The sequence below is a fragment of the Canis lupus genome, chromosome 29 (assembly GCF_003254725.2).
Source record: "Canis lupus dingo isolate Sandy chromosome 29, ASM325472v2, whole genome shotgun sequence".
In the NCBI taxonomy this organism is placed as follows: Eukaryota; Metazoa; Chordata; class Mammalia; order Carnivora; family Canidae; genus Canis; species Canis lupus.
The window spans coordinates 36,461,155-36,485,178 of NC_064271.1; the positions used below are offsets into that span (position 1 = coordinate 36,461,155).

The 24,024-nt window shown below is 42.2% G+C and overlaps 1 protein-coding gene and 1 long non-coding RNA gene across 6 annotated transcripts in view; one reads left to right on the forward strand and one right to left on the reverse strand.

Annotated features, from left to right (window-relative positions):
- Positions 1–24,024, forward strand: part of NECAB1 (N-terminal EF-hand calcium binding protein 1) — a 185,123-nt gene that overhangs the window by 82,590 nt on the left and 78,509 nt on the right. The window contains exon 5 of the mRNA XM_025433539.3: positions 7,293–7,390. Within this exon, the coding sequence (XP_025289324.1) occupies positions 7,293–7,390 (98 nt within the window). The remainder of the gene's footprint in view (positions 1–7,292; positions 7,391–24,024) is intronic.
- LOC112650705 (uncharacterized) lies at positions 20,575–23,228 on the reverse strand. 5 transcript variants are annotated; one of them, XR_007406965.1, is made up of 4 exons: positions 23,163–23,188; positions 22,264–22,301; positions 21,455–21,615; positions 20,575–20,882 (listed from the first exon to the last, which is right to left on the reverse strand). It is a non-coding gene; the product is annotated as an uncharacterized LOC112650705 (long non-coding RNA). The 5 variants fall into 5 exon arrangements; XR_007406964.1 differs by lacking the exon at positions 23,163–23,188 and adding an exon at positions 22,614–22,639; XR_004810455.2 differs by lacking the exons at positions 22,264–22,301; positions 23,163–23,188 and adding an exon at positions 23,193–23,228.

Below are 24,024 nucleotides of genomic sequence, written 5' to 3' on the forward strand. Positions count from 1 at the left end.
CATTTGTCATCTATTATGTTAAGATATATTCCCTCTGTACACAGTGAGACTTTTTTTTTTTTTATCATGACTGGGCATGAATTTTGTTAAATGCCTGATTGATTTTTATGGATGTTGAACTATCCCTGCATCTCTGGAAAAAATCCCACATGGTATATGATCCTTTTAATGTAATGTTGATTTCAGTTAGCTAATAATTTGGGAGATATTTTTTTCTTTATAATATTTTTATTTTTATTTTTTTAAAGATTTATTTTTATTTTTATTTTTTTAATAAATTTATCTTTTATTGGCATTCAATTTGCCAGCATATAGAATAACACCCAGTGCTCATCCCATCAAGCGCCTCCCTCAGTGTCCTTCACCCAGTCATTCCCACCCCCTGCCCACCTCCCTTTCTACCACCCCTTGTTCGTTTCCCAGAGTTAGGAGTCTCTCATGTTCTGTCTCCCTTTCTGATGTTTCCCACTCATTTTTTCTCCTTTCAATTTGGGGGAATTTTTGCATCTGTGTTCATCAGGGACACTGGCCTGTAGTTTTATTGTAGCGTCCTTTTCTGGTTATCCTCCTCCCTGGTAGGAGGATAATATGGCCTTATGAAATGAGTTTGGAAATATTCCTTCCTCTTCACCCCTCCCCCCCATGTTTTGTTTTGAAGAATTTGAAAAGGATTGGTACTGTTCTTTAAATGCTTGATAGAATTCACCAGTGAAGCCATCTGGTCCTGGACTTCTGCTTGGGAGGTTTTTGATTACTGAATCAATTTTCTTACCAATAATTGGTCTATATTCAAATTTCTATTTTGTCATGAGTCAGCCTTTGTAGGTTATGTATTACTCTTCTACGAATTTATCCATTTCTTTTAGGTTATCCAGTTTAATGGTATAGTTGCTTATAGTAGCTCCTTTTGATCCTTTATATTTCTGTTGTATCTGTTGTTAATGTCTTTTTCATTTCTGATATTTTGCCCCTTCTTTTTTTTTTCTTGGTGAATCTAGATAATGTTTGTCAATTTTATTTATCTTTCAAAAAACCAGCTCTTATTCATTGATTTTTATTGTCTTTAAGGTCTCTATTTCATTTATGTATGCTGTGATTTTCCTTAATACCTTCATTCTACTTACTTTGTGCTCCAGTTCTTTTCTAGTTCCTTGAGGTACAAAAGTTGGTTATTTATTTGAGGTCTTTCTTGTTTCTTGATGTAGGTAGGCATTTAGCTCTATGAACTTCTCTTTTAGAACTGCTTTTGGAGTATTCCCTAAGTTTTGGTATATCGTATTTTTACTTTTATTTGTCTCAGAGTATTATTGGCATTCTTTTAATTTCTTTGATTCAGGGAGCATGTAGTTGTTCAGGAGCATATAGTTTACTCTCCACATATTTGTAAATTTTCATTTTCATCTTGTAACTGATTTCTAGTTTTATACCATTGTGATCAGATAAGATGCTTGATATAATTTCAGTCTTCTTAAATTTATTAAGACTTATCTTGTGGCATAACATAGGATCTATCCAGTGGAATCTTCCTTGTGTACTTGAGAAGAATTTGTATTCTGTTGCTTTTGGATGGAATGGTCTTTGTGTGTGTGTATGTATGTATATATGCATGTAAGTACGTGTACGTGTATATACATAGTCCATCTGGTCTAATGTGTCATTTAAGAATATTGTTTCTTTATTGATTTTTCTGCCTGAATGGTCTATTGATGTAGGTAGCATATTAAAGTCCCTTACTATTATTACATTCCTGTTTCTCTCTTGAAGTCTGTTAATATATGCCTTATATATTTATGTGCTCCTATGTTATGTGTGTGTATGTGTATATATATATATATATATATATATATATACACACACACACAAATTATATACAAATATATATTTACAAATGTAATATTCTTTTGGTGGCTTTGACCCCTTATCATTACATAATAACCTTCTTTGTCTCTTTTTATAATCTTTGTCTTAAATTCTATTTTATCTAATATATGTATAGTTACTCCAGCTTTCTTTTGGTTTTTACTTGCATGGAATATATTTTTCTATCTCTTCACTTTCAGTCTGTGTCCTTATATCCTAAACGAATCTCTATTTTTAATCCATCTATCCACTCTGTCTTTTGATTGGAGAATTTAGTCCATTTATATTTAAAGTAAGTATTGATTCATACGTATTTATGTATTATTGATTGTTTCCTGGCTGTTTTGTAGTTCTCTTTCCTCTGTTCCTTTCTTTTCCTCTTGTTTTCTTCCTTTGTGATTTGATGTTTTTCTGTAGTGATATAGTTTAGTTTTTTCTCTTTGTGTGTGTGTGTGTGTGTGTGTGTCTAGCTACTATAAGGTTTTGCTTTGTGGTTCCCATGAGGCTTCCACAAAATAATTTATAACTGGTTTAACTTGATAACAACTGAAGTTGGAACACATTCTAAAGCTCTATATTTTTACCTCCTTACCCCTGTGAAACCTTTTTTAGATGTCACAATTTACAGATTTTTATCTTGTGTATACAGTAACAATTTATTATAGTTATCATTATATGAATACTTTTGTCTTTTAACCTTCATACTAGCTTTATAAATGATTAACCCACTACCTTTACAACATTAGATTATTCTGAATTTTACTACACATTTACTTTTACCAGTGAGATATACACTTTTGAATGTGTTCCTGTTAAGTAGTACCCTTTTGTTTCAGATTAAAGAAGTTCTTTTAACAGTTTTTGTAAGGCTGGTCTAGTGCTGATGAACTCCTTTTGCTTTTACTGCTCTGGAGTACTGTTTATTTCTCTAATTCTGAAGGACAGCTTGCTGGGTAGGGTATGGTTGACTGGCAGTGTTTTTGAATATAATCATGCCACTTTTTTCTGGACTGCAAAGTTTCTGCTGAAAATCTACTGATAGGGGTTCCTTTGTACTTAACAAGTCATCTGTCTTTTGCTGTTTTTTTATTTTTTATTTATTTTTTAAAAAGATTTTATTTATTCATGAGAGAGACACACACAGAGAAAGAAAGAGAGAGGCAGAGACATAGGCAGAAGGAGAAGCAGGCTCCATGGAGGAAGCCTGATGTGGGACTCAATCCCAGGACTCCGGGATCGTGCCCTGAGCCAAAGGCAGATGCTCAACCGCCGAGCCACCCAGGCATCCCACTCTTGCTGCTTTTTAGATTCTTTCCCTGCCTTAACTTTTGACAGTTTAATTATAATGTGTCTTGGTGCGGTTCCCTGTGGTTTTACTTGGATGGGAACTTTATGGGCTTCCTGGATCTGTATGTCTATTTCCTCCCCCCAGGTTAGAGAAGTTTTCAGTCATTATTTTTACAAACAAGATTTTTTTTCTGCTCCTTTCTCTCTTCTCCTTTTGAGACCCCTATAATGTGAATGTTGGTCTAGTTGATGATGTCCTATAAGTCTCTTAAGCTCTCCTGACTTTTTTTCTTTCCTTTTTCTTTTTGCTGCTTTGATTAGATAAGTTTGACTGCCTTCCTTTCTTCTGCTTCATTTAGTCTGCTTTTGAAGTCCTATGTTGTGCTTTTCACTTTAGTTTTTGCATTCTTCAATACTGTGACTACTGTTTGGTGCTTTGTATATTTTTGAAATTCTGACTTTATTTACTTCCAAGTTTGGCAGTTTTTTTTTTTTTTGGCAGTTATTTTTATAACCATTATTTTGAACTCTTTTTTTAGGTAAATCACTAATCTCTATTAAAGTCTTTTTTTTTCCCTAAATTATTACCTTATTCTTTTGTTTAGTACATATTCCTCTGTTTCATCTTTTTTTTTTCTCTCTAAGTTGATTTCTGTGTATTATTTAAAATGATCACCTCTTCCAGTCTTGAAAGAATGTTCTTATATGAGAGATGTACCTTATCTTTCAGCCTTTCCCTAGCTCTTGGTTGTCTTCAAATCTTGTTCAAGTAGCCTGCTTTATTCTAGTGGTTCCCAGTAACTGAGGGTGTGCCAAGTCAGGTCAGTGTCTCAGAGGGGAAGATCTTAGTTAGCATCCACAGTTACCCTGATTGGAAGCTAGACCCTCAGGCAACAGCTTTTAAAGTATGCAAATATACTTCTTTTAGGGAAAGTCTGGGTGACAGTTATTTCTTTCTGCTCCCTCTGCACTGATCCCTGGGTGATAGCCACTTAGAAGTATTTCTTCCTTTGCTATTATCCTGTCGTGCTCATAAACACAAGCCCTGCTGATCATCAAGTAGACTATCAAGGCTCAGCAACAGCCCAGAAAGCTGGGATGCCAGATGTGTACATAAGCTCCTTTAAAGACACCAATGATCTGGGTAGGGCCAAGAGGAAGCACATAAATGGTGATGTTTGCCTCCCCAGTCTCTAGAGAGGATTAATGTTGGTCCCTAGATATATGTTCCTTACAAGCCTACCTCTCATGCCATAGCTCTGAAGATAAGCTAGTGGGATTTTTTCTCAGTAAGACTATGGGTGTGATTCAGTCTGCCATTTCTGTGCTATTCTATGGGGTTGGGGGGTACCTGGTTAAGAACTCTTTCTCCATAGTCCTATGGGGCCCATAAATGTAAGCCCCCTGGCCACCAGAGCAAAGCAGTCAAGGGATGTCCCCTGCTTTGCCCTGTACTTTGATTGCATTTTTGTACCCGGTTCTTGAACCATTGTCTGGAACTATGATCATGTGTATAGCAGTTGTTTGTTGGAATACTTACTTCTCCTACCTGGTTGTAGGTTCCTTAAAATTTCTGTCTTCTTTGTATTCTAAGCTCCTAGTATAACCTATATGGCACACAGAAGGCACTAAGTGCCTGGATGACTAAATGACTAAACCTTCACCATCATGAAGTGGAGCGTGTGGATTCTCTTTTATATATGTTAAATGTTGCTGGCTCATTGGAGCTCTAGTTGCCCTTGTAAATGACTGTTGGTAGATTGTAAAACAATTTGAATGACACTGACCCACACCACCTCAAAATAGTTCTTATTCTTAAACTCCTATCCAGGGCTTGGGTATTGTAGTTCTCTCTATTCGAGTTATTTTCTTTGTGTGCTAGTATATTGCTTGGGGAGTAATTTTTTTTTTCTCTTGACTCCTTTGATAATTGAGATGAATGAGTAGACGAATAAAGAAAGGAAGGAAGGGGGCAGCCCGGGCTCAGTGGTTTAGTGCTGTCTTCAGCCCAGGGCCTGATCCTGCAGACCTGGGATCGAGTCCCACGTCAGGCTCCCTGCGTGGAGCCTGCTTTCCCTCTGCCTGTGTCTCTGCCTCTCTCACTCTCTCTCTGTCTCATGAATAAATAAAATCTTAAAAAAAAAAATGAAAGGAAGGAAGGAAGTCAGGAAGGTAGGCAGGCAGGCTAGATAGGTGTCAGCCCAGAAACCTCATTGTCTTCTCATGCTCTTTATCAGCACGTACCTTCATAAACTTGATTTCACAGCAGAGAGGAAATTTATATTCTCTCCAGGACACCTTCATTGATTAAGCCAGGTATTTTATGACAATATTTTAAAAGGCTGTGTTCCTTCTTTTATTTTTTTAACCTTGACTTTTAAGCACAAAATTCTATTTTTCACTTAATATATTTCTGTGATGGGGATTTTATTTGTTTTCTAATTTTTATTTTTTAAAAAATTTTATTTATTTATTCATGAGAGACACAGAGAGAGGCAGAGGGAGAAGCAGGCTCCATGCAGGGAGCCCGATGTGGGACTCGATCCCAGGATCCCGGGATCACACCCTGAGCTGAAGGCAGGTGCTTAACCACTGAGCCACGCAGGCATCCCTGAGTGATGGGGATTTTAAATGCAAACAGGCAGTCTTTTTTTGAGTCTTTGTATATATTAAAATTTTGCTAATAATTTTGTTTCCAGTATTCTTTATACATTTTGCTTGTTTCAATTTAGTGTGGATTTTATTCTGCTAATTATTTTTGTCAGTTAATATTCTGGAGCCACATTAACTGCTTGCTAGTTCACAACAATTTTGTTCACAGGAACTTCATTTATTCTGAATAATGGCAACAAGGTGGGACATGTTGGTCAACACTCAAAATCAGTATGAGAGCCAAGAATTAAAATCTTATTGTCAAGCAGGTATTTAAGGAATATCTGCTTCCTTATTTGTTTTCCAACTAATCCCTTCCTGAAAGAACCCTTATGTGGGATAATTTGTAACACACATTTTTTAAGGAATGCATAATCAGGAAAGCATTTACGTTTTGTCAAAAATATGCCATGCATTTTTAATCCATGTGTACACAAATTATAATTTGACAGCCGTAATCTAGAATTGATTTATTGCTCTCCTGTGTTTATTTTTCTTCTCAGATGATTTCTGTACATTTACTAATAAATCATTCGGTGGTGCTTCCCATTTGTTATTAAGATCAATGTCAGCAAATAATTCCATCTTGAGCATTAATTTAAAGATTTGATAAAACATACTGAAATTTATCTCAGTGATCTCAAATAGCTTTATGTTGATTTTTCTTACCATTCAACTTGATGACATAAATACTTTTGGCACATTAAAGAGAGACAGTAATAAGCTATAGCTCATTCAAAGATGAGTTCATAGGAATGGTGAGGTCTTATGATTTTCTAGTGACTGAAAGCTCTAGATCTTTTCAATATAGACTTCCTATGAATTTTGGTTAGGCTAGATCTCAAATTTCAGAAATATATAGATTTCTGTAAGTAAATATGAGGCTTTGCATTTATCTTGCCTATACTTCAGCTTGTTTGGGAATAGTCTATATTCCATACTCCTAATCCTAACATCCAATGTATTTTATTTCTACCAGTTGAAAATGTGATAAAAATCCTTTTAGCTCTGCCCAGATTGTTGGAAAAAAATTAAATCATGATAGGGAAAGTTACATGGGAGGTGCTAAGGGGGTCATCCTTGTGTCTTGCAGCATTATTAATTTTAACCATGATGAGGAGAGCTTACCTTCTTAAATGTCTCCCAGGAGAAACAATAAAATATAGTTTAATTTTTTACTGAAGTTACTTTTTTAATGAGTGCTATAATAATATGTTGTTGAGAACAAATTTTTATTGTTCACAGATCCAGATTCCTTTTTTCCCCTATTTTTGTATGGAAGAGCATTTCTGCAAGGATAATTTTAACTATTCAGTTTTTTTTTAATGAAATGAGTATATTGACACCCTAGTCTCTTTTGAAAACCTTCCAGTTTTCACTTATAGCATTTTATTTGTTTTACTCATTTGTGGAATAAATCACCAGTAGATTTTATTGTTATTTTATGATACCTAAATGCAAACATGAATTTTTTTCAATATCTCTACTTTCAGAATATTTTTCCCAGCACTTGGGCGAATATGAGAATGTACTTGCAGCACTTGAAGACCTAAATCTCTCCATCCTGAAGGCAATGGGCAAAACAAAAAAAGTAAGATGTTGGAGTTTATTTTCTGTAAATCTCTTCTTTGAAATAATTTTCTTGAAAATCCTGCTTATTCCTAATCTGTCCTATACATTGGTTTTTATAACCTACTTTCTCAATATGAGATGAGCTATTGTAGCCATTCACAATACAATAACAAAATACTAGGTGCCAGAACCTGTGCTCTTTGCTGAGGATACAAAGAGCTGCTCCATCAGCTCGTGCTCTGGGCGTGAGAAAAGTGTGAAAACATGCAACTGTAGTGCAGCACCACAGAGGGAGGCACAGGATGGGACACCGGACTCCTGCTGGATGAGATGACACCTGAGCAATTACAGATGATGTCATGGCTAGGGAAAGGTAAAACATGCATGGAATGGCCCGTACAGAGGCCCTGCATTGGAAGGGGGTGGGGCAAGCACAGGGTGTTCAAGTACAGATAGTCTATAGGGTTAAAGTCTCAAATGCCCAAGAGCAGCATCATGAGACATGAAACGTGGTAGAGGGGGGCTGTGCCTTTCATGATGTTGCTGTGGAACATGAAGATTTAGACGTGTATCCTAGTTGCAAATAAATCAGCCACATTTTCAGCAAAGATATGGACATTCATGCAGCCTTTTGAAAAGACCATATAAGAATTTGGGATTAGGGTGGAGAATGTGGGGAATAGAATTAGGAAGGTGAGTGAGGAGGCTAGTTCACTAACTTAGGTGGGAGATGTTGGTAGTTTAAAGGTACTGGAAGAAGATACGGAGAAAAGGAAATTTAATTGTACGTCAACCTGAGAGCCTACCAGTAAACCATGGAGAAGGAATGAATATGGGGGATGGGAGAAGGACATGTCCAGGGTGAATCCTGGTTTTTAGCTTGTATGCCTAGACAATAGACTGCAAGACCAGGTCTAGGCGGGTAAGAATATAAGTTCTCTCGTAGGCCTGTAGAATCTAAGCTGTTTTGGGGAAATTAAGGAAGCCCAAGTATATCATTAGATACATAGATCTGTGTCTGAGAGGTAAAGTCTAGATTGGACATATGTTTGTGAATTGTTAATACTTAGGCAAAGAACTTGAACGACATAATCTACAGAGAGACTATATAGCAAAAAAAATAAATAAATAAAAAACTTTGTTTTTTTTAACTATAGGAGAGGATCTAACACTGAGTTTTAAGGAACTTCAACTTTTGTTGGTGGGTGAAGAGAATGAGCCAGCATGAGAATTTGAGGCAGAGAGAGGGAATCTAGAAGACTGTAGTGTCTAGAAGTTGAGGAGAGTGTTCCATGAAGCATCGAGTAGTCCATAGCTTTGACTACTATAGAGGGGTTGAGAGAGGGGACAATGAAATTTCTTGTCTGTAAATCAAGATATTTTAGTATGTGAGGTGCATAACAAGAAATACACATATTTTAGAAAGATTTTTCTTATTTATTCATGAGAGACACAGAGAGGCAGAGACACAGGCAGAGGGAGAAGCAGGCTCCATGCAGGGAGCCTCATGTGGGACTCGATCCTGGAACCCCAGGATCACACCCTGGGCTGCAGGCGGTGCTAAACCACTGAGCCCCCCAGGGATCCCAAGAAACACAGATTTTTATAGCTTACATGGACTTTCCAGATAAAGACAGCAGATTTATGTGTACATCACTGAACTCTGCTTGCTCCTGAAGCTCCCAAAGAAAACGAAAATGAGATTTTTTTTTTTTTTTTTTTTGTGGGGAAGTAGCAAAAATTGTACTGAAAAGCAAATGAACAAATGGTTGCTGGCAGCAGACCTGACACATTTGACTGCTTGACTTGCAGTGGAAAAGCAGAAAGCCACAGCTTGGCTGTTAGAAAGGCTCAGGCCCTTAGTGGCACTAGTTGCCCCTGGAAACGGATGGGAATGAAGGGGCTTAAACAGGTGTGTGTGTGTGGGGGGGGGGGGTGTTGTTGGAAATCTGTGATTCCCTGCTCTTCCCTACCCAGCTGAGCAATTGTGTCTTGACCCAGCTGGGAAGAAAACCTAGACTTGGTCCCTGAAAGGGTTAAAGGAGAAGCTCTCTGCCCTGGGGTGGTGTCACCACAACTGAGGGAGAAAATAAAAGTTTAGGAACTAAATGGAAAGACTGCCAGCTATCTTCACCCATTGACCTCCCAGAGTGGTGGCCACTCAGAGGGTTGGCTTCCTGCGGGCAGAGAAAGAGGTTGTCTGGGAGAAATCTTAGCAGTACGACAGGAAGGACCCAGAGCCTCATGGTGGGTGAGCTCAGCCTCTGCTCCCTCTTCTGCCCTTGAATCCTAAAGGCTTGTCCACAGCCCATCCTTAAAGATGCACGTCAGCCAAGGGCCACCAGACTCCTTACAGGAAAGGCGGAGACCAAGACAAACCAAAAAGGAGGGAGGACAAGGGAGGGAAGAAGGGAGGGACACAGTAACAAGGGGGCTGTACAGGAGGATGAAAGCTCCCAGTCTCCTCAGCCTCCTCAGAGCGACAAGAGGAGATCCCACTTCCCTGAAGAGTAGGATGGCCAACAGAACACTACAGAGCTCTTTGAAATTAAAACAAGAGAGCAGAAATAAAGGCTTAGCAGAATTCTGGGAAATAAAGTTTAGAAAGTCTCCCCAAAAGTAAAGCAGAAAAAAAGTGTGAGAAAATGGGACCATCAGCCTTGCTGAGTTGTCCTATATCCAAATAACCAATCCCACAAAGAAAGAACAGGAGAATGGGACCTGAAGACGTTTTCTCTTGATCTGTTAAGAAGGAGTATTTGGAAAGTGCCTAAGATTTAACGCCTTGGGACCTTCCCTCCAGAAATGATAACTTTTGGGAACCTCTGCTTGGCGGGGCTGGCTCCCCCCTCCTCCTCTAGGCCTCCCTTTTAGACCGAGTCCTCAGTGAGGCCTTCTCCGACCGCCTTAGCGAAAGAGGTTCTCTCTGAGTGTCTCCTGTGCCTGCTGGCAGTGATCAGAATGAGTAACCATGTATTTTGTTTTCCTTGTCTGTAAAGAGGGAGAAGGGCAGTACCTTTCTGGGATACACAGAACCTGATAAAATGTACCCCAGAATTTATTGATTGGTTAAATAGATTGACTTCTATGGATATTCATAGAGCTCTGAAAGCTAAGTTTACTCCTGGAAGAAAAGTTGCCCTTCCATCCATCTAAGAAGTGTCCAGATATCCCTTAGCGGGAAGGAAAAGCAAGTTACATAATCCTCATTTTTCTCGCAAATTAAACTAAAATCGTGTTCTTTGAATTAATACAGCGAGGCTTTGTGGGATTTAAATCAAGATCCACCTGTTACTTTGGTGTCTCCGGCACAAAACCTACTTCTTAACAACGACCCTTAAAAATGCATTTGATCTGTGTAATCATCTTGCTTAATCAAGGACGAAAAGATTTCGTTTAAATGGTCAAAGATAAAATTAGGCTCTTTGTGCGATAGCTCAAAGATGAGTGAAATGCAGGAGTTTGACAGTTTCTTTTTTTTTTCAAGCCACTGTTGGACTGACTGACATCCTCTCCATACTGTCTAGCACAATGAACCCTTCTGAGTGAGCGATCCAGCATTTCTTTTTGAGAATCTCTCTGTATTTTTACCCAGATGAAAAGTCCTGTCTCGGTAGGGAGGGCTGACTGTTCTAGGCTTTTATGAAAAGTGAAATGCAAGCCGTTGGTGCAGTACATCTGTCTGCTGCGTCAGAGAATGGAGAAAATGGATTCCAGCTGCTTCACTTAAGCCCCAGGAGGTGACTCAGGACGGATGCATTGTTACCTCTGCATCCTTCCTCCTCCTGGTCCCTTAACCTAACCCTTTCTCTAGGTCCCCAGGGGTTACCTGGATGATTGCACTTTGCATATTTTTCCCAAATAAGCACCATAGGTCAAATACTAAGTGGTCATTTGAAAGTAGCTCAAAGGCCAACTCCCTGTCTGGCTTTGGGATGTCACCAAAAAAAATGTTATATTTCTCTTTCTACAATGGGGTGAGAAGCTAACGTACGTTGTTAGTATGTAATGTGCTCGTGATCTCAAAACAAATGTAGAATTCTGATGCTGAAGTTCAGATTCATCTTGTGCCATTTACATAAGCATCTACGGAATTCTGGATTCCCTTCAGCCTTTACTGGTAAGGCTCACCAAGGAAATGTTCCTGAGGAAAGTGAAGAGCAGCGTTCTTAAAATAATCCCTTAGGGTGTGAATAATTACTTCACCTTGGCGAGGGAAGCTGGAAAAAAATATCCAAAATTAAAATGTATACATATTTTGTAGTTTTCACCCGGAAGTTATTTTTCAAACAAGGACATTCTATAATCTTCAATTGTTTTAAGAAAAAAAAAAGTAAATAAAAAAAAAATAGACTTGAGTCCTAGCATCGTTGCTTCTGTTTTTCCGTTGCTTCCTAAATCTGGGATCCGTAGACACCTTCTTTTTAATCTTCCCATCTTTCTCTTATATTTAGCATCTGGGCTCCCTGGGCTCTGTATTCCTTTCACTTGTTAAAACTCATCTTTTTTTTTTTTTTCATTTTTGAGAAAAGCCAGTGTGTGTGTGTGTGTGTGTGTGTGTGTGTGTGTGTGTGTGTGTTCTTCTGTGAAGAAGAAATCGCAGTAGGTCTCGGAATTCCTGTCTAGGGAAACCATCACTAATTACTACAGTTTTATGTAGAATTTATCATTAAAAACAAAAACTTAAAACTGTAGGTGCTGAAATAGTCCCATGTGCGGAATAGTGACAACGCCCTCATAGCTCATAGAAGGCAGACCGATCCTTTTACGTATTCATGAAAATGAAAAATATTCTCGGACTTCATGCTAACCATAGGAAAACAAGTGTATTTGACATCCCATTTGAAATGATGTGTCTAAAAAAAAAAATGAAATGATGTGTCTTTTATGTGAGTGTATTGGGGGAAGAGGAGGTAGAGACTAGAGCCACGGGGAGTAGGAGAAAAGTATCTGGAGGTTGCAAATTTGGCCCAGTAAGAGGGAAGCCCCGTGTGAGGCCTGTGCTTTAGGATCCTCCTTTCAGCCTTGACCAGACTTGTGCTCAGTGCAGGCAAAGAAGAACCCCAGGCCCTTGGAGAGGCCGATGTGTTAAGTCTTCCCTGGTGGGGGGAGACCTGGTTCTCTAGAAGACCCACCTTTCCGTCCTGAAGGAATCTGCCGTATGTGCTGACTCAGAGTAAGGAATCCTGGGCAGAGGAGCTTGCCACCACTGCCTGAAGAGGGAAAGGGCAAAACGGAGGTTAGAGAGCCGACCCAGGTCATGTGAGTATGACTCAGGGGACAATTTAGAGGTGAGAAGAGACCACTTTGAGGTTTACTAGGAGGGCTCAGACGATGGTGCAGGTGATTGAGGCAAGATCATCAGCTGGTGGGTAGGAGGATAAGGAACCCCAGCTCACAGTGAAGCCGAGTCCTTCTCGGGACTTGGATCAGCACCCTCCGGGCAACCACATCAGTATTTCTTCCTAGCCATTGCTGGGACCCTGCCAAACTCTTGGCCGCTGACCTGACTTCCCTGAGCCAAGTTACCAGACAACAGCTTAGGGCTTGAGTGGCTCTGAACAAAAAAGGAATGAGGAATAACAGTTGATGCCAACTAGAGTGTATATAGTGCCTTGGAGACTTCAGTGTCCTTCGATACGCGTTATTTCATTTATTCTTCATAAGCCCCTGGTGAAGAATGTCAGGCAAATAAAAATATACTCATTTCAAAAATGTGGAAACCGAGTCATAAAGTAGTTAGTTGAGTTACTATCATAAAGTGAGTGAGACTTAAACCCAGTTCTCACTTGAAAATGTTTAATTTAAGGTTTATGTGGTCCCATATGGAACATATTGCAAGTATGCAATTCCAAGTTGTATCATGGCACAAAAAAAAAGGGGTCTTTGAAACGATCGAGCTCCTCGGGGTTTAGTTGTGGATCAGCAAAGGCTGGAGACTTCTATCTTGTATGGTTATTTTTAACTTTGTTGTAGGCAAATGAACAGAGCTTTGTGTAATATGTGAAGAATATATGAAAGACATCATAGAAGCAGATAACTAAATGCTAAAATAATAATTAAACACTAAAATATGTATGGTGTATAAGTAGACTTCTAGGCAAGGAAGCTCATACATTTTGAAATGCATAGTCTGTTGTGATCAGAAGAACCGATGTTAACTAAAAAAGGACGTTACCTGCCATGTCAACTAAAAGATATTTAACTTTTATTTAAAAGGAAGGCTAATGTACTGGAGATCAATAAGCAGAAATATTGGTGGCCTTCTGAGCTCTGGGTAGATTTATAAAGGACCTGAAAGTAGCCAAAATAGGAGCCACCTGATTTTTTTTTCCAAAATAGCTCACTATTCCCACACTATTTCTCCATTTTCTTTCTTTCTTCTTTTTTTTTTTTTTTAATTTCATTTACTTATTCATGAGAGACACAGAGAGAGAGAGAGGCAGAGACACAGGCAGAGGGAGAAGCAGGCTCCATGCAGGGAGCCCGATGTGGGACTTGATCCCGGGACCCCAGGAACACGCCCTGGGCTGAAGGCGGCGCTAAACCGCTGAGGCAGGCAGGCTGCCCTATTTCTCCATTTTCTTATCCCGCTCACTAAAATGCCACATTTCTCATTTGTTCACTACTTGAGCCTATGCCCAAGCTCATTGTCCTGTTCCACTTATAAAACTATATTGTCTAGTATTATTAACATGTTGTCTTAATTTTTGAATACTTGGGTATATTGAAAGCATGAGAATGCAAATCTACCCTCACTGTTCTTCTCTTCCACAGAGTTGTTTTTTCTGTGTTCCATTTATACATAAGTTTTATAGTTGCTTCCCAATTCTCTGGCAATTTTTATGGATTTACATTAAGTTTGAAATTTTAAGAGAACTGCCATCTTGGTAATATGCCTTCCCATGCAGCTGCATACATCCTTCATTTATCCAAGCTTCCTTTTAGGTCTCATTAAGCTTTTTATGATACTTCATCTAGCTTCAAAACACATCTTGTTAGATCAATTCACAGATATTTTATATTTCTGTTGGTTTTATAAATGGCCCGCCTCTCCATATCCCTAACTTAATATTGGTGGTATAATGGAAAGTGATTTTTTTCTTTTTTTTTTTTTTGTATATAAATTTGGTAACTGGGCTAGCTGCCATCTAAAGTAGCTACTCTGTGACATATTATTTATCTTCCTTTGCTGATATTATGGGTTCTAGCTTTGAAATCCATTGCCACTTACTGGAAGAACCAAGCCATCCCTCTGTCTCCCGCAGAATCCAACGCTCTACTTAGTCTTTAGCTTTCTGACTCACCTTCTCCCATTTTTTGATCTGAACTTTGAAGGTGCACCTTATGCCTGTTGTTATGTAAGATTTCCGATTCTTCACTGCTGCAAGGCCGTAATAAATGTGACTCTACACTTTAAAACCTTATGTCTTAGAGGAACAAGATAATTTTCCACAATACCAACTGAAACTTTTTAAAAGTTGTCACAAAATACTACAAACTTAAACTTGTAATATATTAACAGGTTCTCCGTTTTTATCAGAGGAGGAAAAAATGAATAATAGAGTTACTAAAAATGTATTTAATTACTGGTGGGTACATCGGGCTGTGAATAAACTTGGCATTCAAAAATGAGAGATCAATGTTTAACTTTAGTGATCAGCTAAAAGTCAGGGAGGAGGTGAGACTTAAGTGAGCCTCAACTTAAGGGGCAGATTTTAAGAGAGAAGGAAGAGAGAAGGGCCTATAGGTATCAGCCCTTCTTTGACCTTGTAAGTGGGTAGTTGGGGACTGGTTCTGTCAGAGGCCCTCAGTCGTGTTCAGAAGAGGCTATGGTTTATCAGTGGTCAGGGTCAGGTCACACTGCCTACAGTTTGTCACTTTTCACCTTATTTACTGTTTCTTGAATGAGTAAAAAAATCAAGGGGTGATCCTGCAAATCATCTTGACAAGACTTAAAAAAAAAATCCAACAAATTTCTAGATAGGTGTCAGAGACCCCAGGTAAATTTCCAATATAACCCTGAATCCACAGGGATCCCTACAAATACTTTTTTTTTCAGGATCACTTTCTATTTTCAGATAATCCTCCCAACCCCGCTCCCTTTTCCCACCCCAACCAGAAATAAGTTATAGTAAGAAATTATTGCATTGTGTGTCATGTACCCATGGTTTTGAATAGCTGTTTATCTTCTTATGGAAATCTTTTTAAAATTCATCTTTCTTAGATTGCTGGCTGGTATGCTTAATTTCTAACAAATTGGGAGTGAAGTATCTGCCTAACGAAGTACAAAATACACTATTTAAATAGAAAAGCTAGTTTATTTGGCCTCAGGATAAGTTCTGAACTACAGTTGTCTTCATGAGGCTATAGCCCTGTCTCTAAAGGACTGATCTTTGTTCAAAGCTAAATAAGGGAAGGAGACCTCCATGCAGACATATCTAGGGGGATACACAGCATAGCATGTGATTCTTCTGTCATGAGAATCAAATCTGAAAAGCCTCATTTCTTTTGCCTGAAGTGGAAAAGTGCAGAGGGAGAGACTAAAAATTGGTCTGTGTTGTATTTCTCGATCTGACAGGCATCAATTATCATCATGTCATCGTTCTTTCTCTTTCTGTTTGCTGTTGCACAACAAGGAATACTAAATGTTATTTGAGGATTATTTATTTTTGCCCAAGTCCTTTTTTGAGTAGCATGTACAAAACAAGATGAATGTGGTGTTACACCTGTGTTTCCTATGTGGCTTCAGGACGAGAGAGCTCCTGGCCACTTGTTTTTTTGTCTGTCCCCTGTGGAAGGATTTAGTCAACCATCTGACGGTTGTGTACTGGCACGCGGTCTGTAGCTCTCATAGCCCCACGAGGTTGTCGTTTGTGGTGTGGTCTGTGATCGCTGGTGTGGTTCAAAAGTGACACACTCCTGGGATTTCTTTGGACTTGGACAAAATGCAGTTTGAATTTCTGTTATGGATCATATTTAGTTTTCAAGACTACCAGCTGCCCTGCAAGTGGCCTGACTTCTGGCGGTATGGGAAGCAGATTGTTTTCTGTAATTACACCTGTAGCTGACTGGGTATTGGCTCCGTATTACTCTGTGAGATTGAATGTCTCCTCGGGCAACCTTTTAGCTTTTCTTTTTGAACCAAATTGTAATGATACTATAGCTGGCATTTATTGAGCAAATACCACTTCCCAAAAACTATACTAAATACTTTTGTATCTTATTATACTAAGATTTTAGTATACTTATCATACTAATATTTTGTATACTTATTATACTAATATTTTATTAGGTAAGTTCCGCTTTGTTCCTGTAAGTATATAAAGAAACTGAGGCCAAAAAAGTTTAGGTAACTCGCTCAAGGTCAAAAACCTCAAGCTAATGCCCTCTAAGTTCCTTCCTAGACCTTCTAGGCTTGAAGCTATCAGAGTTTCTAGCCAATTTCTTGAAAAGATAACAAAAACCTTGTTTGGTTGGAAAGAAAAGGAAAAAAAAAATATTTTTAGACTTGTTAGCCACAATGGTTATCTACTGCTGTGTAACAAATTTCCCCGTAAATTAGCAGTTATTTCATGTAGTTTGTGAAGGTCAGGAATTTAAGAGTTGCTTAACTGGGTGATTCTGACTCAGATTATCATGAGGTTATAGTCAAATTGTGAGCTGGGACTGCAGACATCTGAAGGTGCTTGAGGAATACCTCCTAGCAGCTGTTGGCATGTTCGGTCAGTTAGCTTCAGTTCCTCACGTGGAACTTTCCACAGGGCTGCTCCTATACGTGGCAACTGGCTTTCTCCAGAGCAAGTCCTCACAAAGAGAGACCAAGAGATGTAGGCAAAGAAACCAACTAAAACGAGAGACTAAGATTATCCTACATTATCATACAATCTTGGCAGTAACATCCTATCACTTCTATCACATTCTGTTCATTAGAAGAAGGTCCAGCCCACACCCAGGGGGAGGAAAGTTAAACTCCAGTTCTCCAAGGGAAGAATCAAAGAATATATGTTCCTATCTTTAAAACCACCAGTAAGTAGTAGCCAGCCTTTAACTGTGTGTGTGCACATGTGCAGTGGAATGGTGGAAGGAAATCTTTATTTTCCCTCTTAACATCTGCCTCCGTTAAAAGAAACCAAATTGATTTTTAAAAGCTGGCCTTCATGTCCGTTCCTTGTGTTAGTTGAATATCAGGAATGCTGAAAAATAGAATCAACTATGCTTTACCTTTAGAAGGAAACCTCAAGCCACATATGCAAATACATGCATAAGGAGATAGGCACCCATAGAGCTGAAGCACGTATACTGAGATAATACATTTTTTTTGAGTGAATAGTAAAGATGACTCTTCTACAACAAGCCTTTTAAAAGTACTTTGGAAATACTAGTTTTCAGAAATCCAGTTTTTTAAATGACTGCGAATCCATGTCTCTTAGGAAAGGCTCGGTTCAGTCACTGGCTCAGTGGAAATGCCATGCTGGGAAATGGAAAAGAATGCACAAGGTTTAGACACTGGTCTCAAGAGACACCCCCCCGCCCCCCCCCCCCAGCAGAATTGGGTAATGCGGGACTATCTGCAGCACAGAGCTCGGAGTAGATTGGATAGAAATGGTTCAAACTCCTCACTGTAAGAATAGAGAACAGGGAAGCATTGTTTTGTCCTCCTAATCTGGAAAGTTATCAAGGAGTAAATGGCATTTAAACTGAACTTCAAAGGCTAGAAAGCAAGTCAATGGGCAGAGATTTCTAGAATATAGTGGGAATGGAAGTCCCTCTCAGGAAAGTGAGTGAACATTAGCACATGTGAGCAACACAATGTATTTTCATGCAAATTTGGGGAACACAGTGTTTGGGAAGCATAAAGCTTCTTTGGATGCCGGTGGGTATTCAGGCTGAAAGGCAAATTGGCTGGGAAATTTAGAATTCAATCATGCAGCAGCTGAGGGACACTGAAAATTTGACAGAATGGAGTTGGTCACCTGTGGGTCAATTCAGTGAGCTCTTACTTATACATTTTTTTTTTTAATTTCCCAACTATGACCTCAAAAGTTAGGATAATGTTGACTTCAGTCATAATATTGATCTTTATTCCTTGAAAGAGAAGTTATGCATGTTTTATGCATATTTATGTGTATGTGAATCTAAGTCATTTTTTTATGAATTCTAGGAAGTTCCACTGTTTTTAACAGCATTACTTATTCCACATTAAGAAAATGTATAGTGGAACTAAGAACTTTGCTCATTTTTAAAAATGCCATTCTTGATCTAATTCTTTTTTCGTTATTATCAGTCAAAATGAGTTAAACAAAGCCAGCATTGCCAGCGCTGTGTTTCCCTAGTGGAGTATATTTTTATGTGATCCAGGAGTAGTGGATAAAGGCCAAGAATTTTTGGTTTTCAACAACAAACAAAACCACAATTAGGCAAAATGTTTAGAAAATATGTAAAGATTTTTCTTTGTTTTTCTCAAGAATATCAAAATATGTAGAATATCACTCTTCTTCACATAATCAGGTCATTTTTCTACATCTGAAAATCAGCATTAAATGAAATCATGGTAGGTGGAGGGTTAACTCGCAGGTGTTATCTTGCTTGTGTGTGAGAGAGAGATGTATCTTGATTTACCTTATGATTCAGTCATATATGAACCATAGCTATTCTAGGAGACATTTATCCTCATGATTTCTAGCTTTTAAGAAAATTAAATCACTAAGATGCCATCTATCAAATTTTTTGTAATATATACAATAGTCAAAATATTATGACAATAAACCTTATAAATGAAAAATCACCTATGTGACTATCACCTCAATAAAAGGGCCATTTGGAAGGCAACAAAGATCTGAAGAGGACACACTCATCCCCCATGGTTGAATCATTCATCTGTTCCAGCAATTTTCTCTCTTTAATATTGCTCCCATCCATCATCCTCTCTCTCCTCTTTCCACTCCTCTCTGGGCCTTGTGAGGCATAACCGCCATGATTCTCACTAGGATTCTTTGCCACAGACACAGGGTGAATTTTTCTGCTTCCAGTGTCGTCTGTCCATCTCACTCCACCCTACAGGATGAGACATATTTCCTTCAAAATAAGACTTCCCCTGTTCTAAAACCTAAATGGCTAAAACCTTACAATGGCTCCCTATTGCCCTCAGGAAGAAAGTCCAGATGCTTTGCCCAGAACACATAACACCAAAAACTGGGCTCTCCTTGCCCATCAGCTACCCCTGCTCATGTCTCTAGTCCCACCTCCTGCCAGTGCTGGGTGATTTTGTCCCAGCCACGCTTAGCCATTTACAGTTCTCTGAATCCCTCGCAGTCTCTACCCCATTTGGACTTTGCTATGCAGTGGTCCTTCTGAGTGGATGAATTCCTTTGACCTTCCCAGGTTCTTTCTCAGAGCTCCAGTTACCTGCTTGGTTTTCATCTGGCTGGTCCTGTAATATTCCTGGTGATGCTACAGGACTCTGCTTAAATGTCGCTTCCCCTGGGAAGCCTCCTTCCTCATGCTTCCAAGGGGAGTCAACTGCTCTCAAAGCACCTCATGTGTCCCCACTGATGGCCACTATCAGTTCTCACTTTATCACCCCAGTGTCTTGAAGTATCTTATGGTGCTGGGGCCACTGAAGCTACTCAGCAAATGTGTTTTTACTATATATTAGTTTACAGGAGAGGGAAGGATATGCTGCAGATTACTGCTGAGCATGAGTCATCTGAAAGAAGAGAGGGGCTTGGTGCCGGCGGTCCAGTTTTGGACAAGTTGGCCAAAGTCACAGTCCATTACAAGGGACTAAGAGGAGGCAAGGAGAGAACAGGTGTGTGGAATTCCCACCGAAGACTGTCTCTGAAATTTGGAATGATTCCTTGTCTAGGGCAGCAGCATACGCTTTCTGAATTTACCAACTCCTGGAATGAGGACTGCCCACCCTGGATTCCACTTGTGCCAGAGGAAGTCCGGTTGCCCGGCAAGCAGGTGTACCTTGTAGCCAACTAGGGAGCCCTAGAAAACAGGAATCAGCAGTTTTCTTTTTTTAAAAGATTTTATTTATTTATGAGAGACACAGAGAGAGAGAGAGAGAGAGGCAGAGACACAGGCAGAGGGAGAAGCAGGCTCCACGCAGGGAGCCCAACGGACTTGAGTCCTGGGTCTCCAGGATCACACCCTGGACCAAAGGCAGACACCGAACCACTGAGCCACCCAGGGATCCCAGGAATCAGCAGTTTTAATCATGGTGCTCGTACAATTTTGTATTTTATAAAGCATGAGTTTTTTTTTTTAGGCTGTAGGTCATGATCAAGTTTTCTCACAGTTGGAATATTTTTCCCCCTCAGTCCACTATGTCAAACTTGTCTTTCAAATGTGTTTGTCTGTGACACATCTTCAGTTCACGATCTTCTGTTCTGACATTTTTAGAACTGTAACCAAGATTATAATGTGGCAGAACATGGTAGGTGCAGGTGAGAAATATTTTTAGAGTTTCTTAGAAACAGAAGCCTCATTTTCATGGTAATAATCTAAAGAGCAAGGAAGAAAAAAGACATAGCACAAAATAGCCTATAAATTGAATTGATAGCGTTTACGTAGGTTTTTAATAGTTCCACGCACTTTCCCCCCACGTTAATATTTTTTTAAAAGATTTTATTTATTTATTCATGAGAGGCAGAGACACAGGCAGAGGGAGAAGCAGGCTCCATGCAGGGAACCTGACGCGGGACTTGATCCTGGGTCCCCAGGATCCCACCCTGGGCTGAAGGCGGGCACTAAACTGCTGAGCCACCCGGACTGCCCCCCACGTTAATATTTTTATTTTTTATTTTTTAATTTTTATTTATTATTTTTAAAGTATTTTTAATATTGCTCTTGATACCTACAGCCTGATTCTCTCAGTAGGGAAGGAAAATACATCATACCGGGAAAAAGGGAAACCTACTTTTATTTCCTTGTTATTTCTGTCTCTGAGTTCTGCATGGGTCACCCTGATACAGTAACAAGTGGAAAACGGTCCCCCCCCCCCAAACTATATAAGTCAGGATACCTGCAGAGATGTCTCTGGAAAGACCAATTTTTGGAACCAGGTAATATGTACCTGCATCCCAGCTCTGCTACTTGCTGGTGTGTGCCCGGGTGACCCTCTGTGCTGCTGGTTCTTCGTTTGCAGGATGTGAATAACTGTACTTCCCTCCCAAGGGTGCGGGCGGCACCAAGTAAGGTGACACATACGGGGTGTCTGTCGCTACGTGTGGCACACTGTAGGGAGTCAAGAGAGACTAGTTAGGGTCACTTCCAGGGTCTTCCCCAACTTTTAGTCTTTATTCATTTATTGGAAAATATTGCTAAGCGTGCGGTCTGGGACTTTATGGAGCTAGGGATTATTTCTTAGAACGATGACCCAAACATTTTGTTTCTACAAGGTGGAACAGCTGACAGATAATCTAAGTAAAATTTTGGGGTGTGGATCCTCCAATGAAATAATCAAGTAGAAGTTGGGTGTTCTGATCCCCTTAACTTCAGCTTCATGAAACTCCACTTCATCCTAAGGCTACCCCCTGCACCGCCTTATAAGCCCCCGATGAAGAGTTGAAGCCAACGGGCCTGTTTGTGGGGGGAGCTGCGGTCTGGTGAGTACCTAGGGGTACCTGCTACCTCGGGGCCATGCACCCCACTGCCCTCAGGGGCAGAGACCTGGTTGGATGGAGGTGCACCTGTCAGGCAATGACCGAATGAGCAAAACCCAACAGAAGTTAATCCGTAAGGATACAGAGGAACAACTGTCAGGGAGACCCGGCTCCTGGGCAGCCCCCGCCTCCTTAATAGGATCAAAACGGATGGTCTTAGGCAGAACCTGCCCTCCTGCCGCCCGTGGAGCCCCGGGAGCTGCGGAGCCTGCCCGCCCACCTGTAGGCGGCCCCGGAGCACAGCCAGGGCCTCGGAGCCTGCGGAGATGGGGGGGGGGGGGGGCAACACCGAGGAAGCCCACTTCAGAAGAGCAGGAACCGCAGGTGTCCCGTGCCGCCCCCCCGCCCTCCGCAGGTGTCCCTGGCCGCCCCCCACCCGCCGCAGGTGCCCCCAGGCCGCCCTCCGCAGGTGGCTGGGCCGCCCCCCCGCCCTCTGCAGGTGCCCCGGTGCCGCCCTCCGCAGGTGCCCCGGGCCGCCCCCCACCCTCCGCAGGTGTCCCGGGCCGCCCCCCACCCTCCGCAGGTGCCCGGGCCGCCCCCCACCCTCCGCAGGTGCCCCGGGCCGCCCACCACCCTCCGCAGGTGCCCCGGGCTGCCCACCACCCGCCGCAGGTGCCCACGTGCCGCCCCCCGCCCTCCGCAGGTGCCCCCGAGCCGCCCCCCGCCCTCCGCAGGTGCCCCGGGCTGCCCCCTGCCCTCCGCAGGTGTCCCGAGCTGCCCACCACCCGCCGCAGGTGCCCACGTGCTGCCCCCCCCCCCCGCCCTCCGCAGGTGCCCCGGGCTGCCCCCCCACCTCCGCAGGTGCCCACGTGCCGCCCCCCGCCCACCGCAGGTGCCCCCGGGCCGCCCCCCGCCCTCCGCAGGTGCCCCGGGCTGCCCCCTGCCCTCCGCAGGTGTCCCGAGCTGCCCACCACCCGCCGCAGGTGCCCACGTGCTGCCCCCCCCCCGCCCTCCGCAGGTGTCCCGGGCCGCCCTCCGCAGGTGCCCCGGGCCGCCCCCCACCCTCCGCAGGTGCCCCGGGCCGCCCACCGCCCTCCGCAGGTGCCCCGGGCCACCCCCCACCCTCCGCAGGTGTCCCGGGCCGCCCCCCACCCTCCGCAGGTGCCCCGGGACGCCCACCACCCTCCGCAGGTGCCCCGGGCTGCCCACCACCCGCCGCAGGTGCCCACGTGCCGCCCCCCGCCCTCCGCAGGTACCCCCGAGCCGCCCCCCGCCCTCCGCAGGTGCCCCGGGCTGCCCCCTGCCCTCCGCAGGTGTCCCGAGCTGCCCACCACCCGCCGCAGGTGCCCACGTGCTGCCCCCCCCCCCCCCCCGCCCTCCGCAGGTGTCCCGGGCCGCCCTCCGCAGGTGCCCCGGGCCGCCCCCCGCCCTCCGCAGGTGCCCACGTGCCGCCCCCCTCCCTCCGCAGGTGCCCCCGGCCGCCGCCCCCCCTGCCCTCCGCAGGTGCCCCGGGCCGCCCCCCGCCCCACAGGAGCCGCCGTAGGGTTAGCGAGGAGCCCGCGAGGCTGGAAGCTCCGGCTGCCGCCTCAAGCCGAACCCGGGCAGCCCGGTGCCACCTGTGCCCGCAGATCTTGCGGAGATGGACGCGGGAGCGGTTAGGATGCGAGAGCACTGCACGCCCACCTCTGATCTGCAACTCTGACATCCAGAAAGTTCTAGAAACTGAATGCCTCGGTGTCCTTGTTGTCTGGGCAGCTTGGTGCCGCAGTCCATTTGGTTAACAAAACCAGGTTTATTTACTTTTTTTTTTTAAGATTTTATTTATTCATTTATTCATGAGAGAGACAGGGAGGCAGAGACACAGGTAGAGGGAGAAGCAGGCTCCCTGCAAGGGAGCCCGATGCAGGAATCGATCCCAGGACCCCGGGGTCACGACCTGAACCAAAGGCAGATGCTCAACCACTGAGGCCCCCAGGAGTCCCTACAAAACCAATTTTAATATTCAGGGTTCAATTGCAATAATATGAATATAGTCATTACA